This window comes from Bos indicus, chromosome 5, assembly GCF_029378745.1.
Source record: "Bos indicus isolate NIAB-ARS_2022 breed Sahiwal x Tharparkar chromosome 5, NIAB-ARS_B.indTharparkar_mat_pri_1.0, whole genome shotgun sequence".
Classification (NCBI taxonomy): domain Eukaryota; kingdom Metazoa; phylum Chordata; class Mammalia; order Artiodactyla; family Bovidae; genus Bos; species Bos indicus.
Genome location: NC_091764.1, coordinates 59,647,858 through 59,650,814, shown reverse-complemented (window position 1 = coordinate 59,650,814; position 2,957 = coordinate 59,647,858). Strand labels below are relative to the sequence as shown.

Genomic DNA, 2,957 nt, shown 5'->3' with positions numbered 1-2,957 from the left:
TAGATGTCCTTCAACATATTTTATTTCTTGGTACTTCATTTACCTTACTGTAAACTGGGGAATACAATAACACTCACCTCATATTATTGTTGTATGTATTAAATGAGCTATTATGAAAGCATTTAGAGAAGTGGCCTATAAAAGATGCCACATAATGTTTGCTATTATTGTTGTCTACACAGATTCATGTATATAAAGCCCTGGGGAGAAGAGTGATCTTATTTGAAGTGTCTAGTAAATAAACTAATGAGGACTGTGAAAGTTATATTCCAGGTAAATAAGAATGCAATCAACAATTTCTTCTTTATGTCTCTTTTGTTCAGTATCCATTTCTAAATAATTCTATCTAGACAGAATAAGTCTCTTTCTTTACTATGACCTGTCAGTTGAGGAAATGAAGGAAAATTGTTTTTATGAAACAAATTTTGAGGCTCATCTGGAGAATTTCTAGCATACAAGTGCTGATAATTTTTGTGTTTGGTTGTGCAGAAATTTTTCTTTGTGAGTATACACATTATATCAGAATCCATGGTTTCCATTACTGGCAAAAAATAATTGCACCTTTTAGATATCTTAAAATTCAATCATTTCCTTTGTATCTGCTGGTACTCTATGCCTGCCAAGCTAAGTTTTCCTAAAGTAGACTACTGAAGCCCTTATCTCCAAACTCAGACTCCAAAATTGCTTCCAAAATGTCATTTATTGAAATATTTGTGCTCTCTTGCAATCACTATTTCCTGACATTACATTTATTACATAAATCATGAGTTGGAAATATATACAGAAGTGCTTCATGCACTGTGAAGGGTATTTGGTGGGAAGACACTGTATTAGATTCAGAAGGAAAAGATCTAATTTCACCACTTGTATAAATTAGTAACTTTTAAGGTAAAAATAAATAATGATTTTAGAACAGTTTCATGACTTCTAATACAGTAAGATGATTGGTAAAGAGGATGACAACCAAGAGTTCGTTTGCTTATTTTTCTTTGTACCTCTCTGCAGGTTTCTGCCATGGGTGACAGGGGAACAAGCAACTACTCAGACATGACTGACTTCATTCTTGTAGGCTTCAGGGTCCGCCCAGAGCTCCACATTCTCCTCTTCCTGCTTTTTCTGCTTGTCTATGCCATGATCCTTCTAGGGAATGTTGGCATGATGGTCATTATTATAACTGATCCCCAGCTGAACACACCAATGTATTTCTTCCTAGGCAACCTCTCCTTCATCGATATCGTCTATTCATCTGTTATTGCACCCAAGGCTATGAGCAACTTCTGGTCTGAGAGAAAGTCCATCTCCTATGAAGGCTGTGTGACCCAGCTCTTTCTCTTTGCCCTCTTCATTGTGACCGAGGGGTTTCTCCTGGCAGTCATGGCTTATGACTGCTTCATTGCCATCTGCAATCCTCTCCTCTACACTGTCCAGATGTCAACACATCTCTGTGTTCAGTTGGTGGCTGGTTCCTATTTTTTTGGCTGTATCAGTTCAATTCTTCAGACCAGCATGACATTTACTTTATCCTTTTGTGCTTCTCGGGCCATTGACCATTTTTACTGTGACACTCGCCCACTTCAAAGACTATCTTGTTCTGACCTCTTCATCCTGAGAATGGTTTCTTTCACCTTATCTGGCCTCATTACCTTGCCTACCATCATAGTTATTGTTATTTCATATTTGTACATTGTGTCCACAGTTCTAAAGATACCCTCCACCGAAGGGCGTAAGAAAGCCTTCTCCACTTGCAGCTCCCACCTGGGAGTCGTGAGTGTACTGTATGGTGCTGTCTTTTTTATGTATCTCACTCCTGACACATTTCCTGAGCTCAGTAAAGTGGCCTCCTTGTGTTACACCCTACTCACTCCCATGTTGAATCCTCTGATTTACTCTCTGAGAAACAAAGATGTCAAAGAAGCTCTAAACAAACTTTTGGAGAAGAAAAGTACTATTCTGTGATTATTATTTCTCTTCCACTAATGAGTGGTGTCTGTTTATTTTGTACTCCTCTGGTCATCAATGAAAGTATTCTCCTCAGTATCATAGAAATATTATCAAAAGCTTTTTAAAGGTAGTGTATTATTTCCATATGCTACTTTTCCCCCATCTTAGCATTGTCATTGGAGAATGCAATGGCACCCCACTCCAGTACTCTTGCCTGGAAAATCCCATGGGCAGAGGAGCCTGGAAGACTGCAGTCCATGGGGTCCCTGAAGATGAGACATGACTGAGTGACTTCACTTTCACTTTTCACTTTCATGCACTGGAGAAGGAAATGGCAACCCACTCCAGTGTTCTTGCTTGGAGAATCCCAGGGATGGGTGAGCCTGGTGGGCTGCCGTCTATGGGGTCGCACAGAGTCAGACACGACTGAAGTGACTTAGTGACTTAGTCACTTACTGAAGTATTCAATGGAGCAGCAGCAGCATTGTCAAACATAAATATCTTGGATTTTGGAGATGCTCTGGACATTGCAGATACATTTTTCAAGATGAATCTTCATACTAATCTCAAATAACATTTTATTTCAAAAAACTGGTTTCTATTTATGGCATACTGTAGAACACTGTTTTTATATATTATTATAGTGCTTAAGCAGTTATTTTGTCTAGTTTAGTCTTTGGAATGGCTCCTTCTCTTACACACAACTCCTAGTGGCTCAGACGGTAAAGAATCCACCTGCAATGCAAGAGACCCTGGTTTAATCCCTGGGTCAGGGCGATCCCTGGAGAAGGGAATGGCTACCCATTCTAATATTCTTCCCTGGAGAATTCCACGGACTGAGGAGCTTAGCATTCTACATTCCATGGGGTCACAAAGACTCGGACTTGACTGAGCAGACTTTGAGATCCAGACTTTGAGATCAGCAGATGCCAAAGAGTCGGACTTGATTGAGCAGACTTTGGGACTTCGGGATCATCAGAGAATTGCAATTTGTGGTCTGTATTCATGGTGAGCCA

The 2,957-nt window shown here is 39.7% G+C and overlaps 1 protein-coding gene across 1 annotated transcript; it reads left to right on the top strand.

Annotated features, from left to right (window-relative positions):
* Nucleotides 1-1,014: 1,014 nt before the first annotated feature.
* On the top strand, nt 1,015-2,014 carry LOC139182999 (olfactory receptor 9K2). The gene has a single exon (XM_070788728.1). It carries the CDS (start codon nt 1,015-1,017, stop codon nt 1,954-1,956), a length of 942 nt encoding a protein of 313 aa, XP_070644829.1. The 3' UTR covers nt 1,957-2,014.
* Nucleotides 2,015-2,957: the final 943 nt, after the last annotated feature.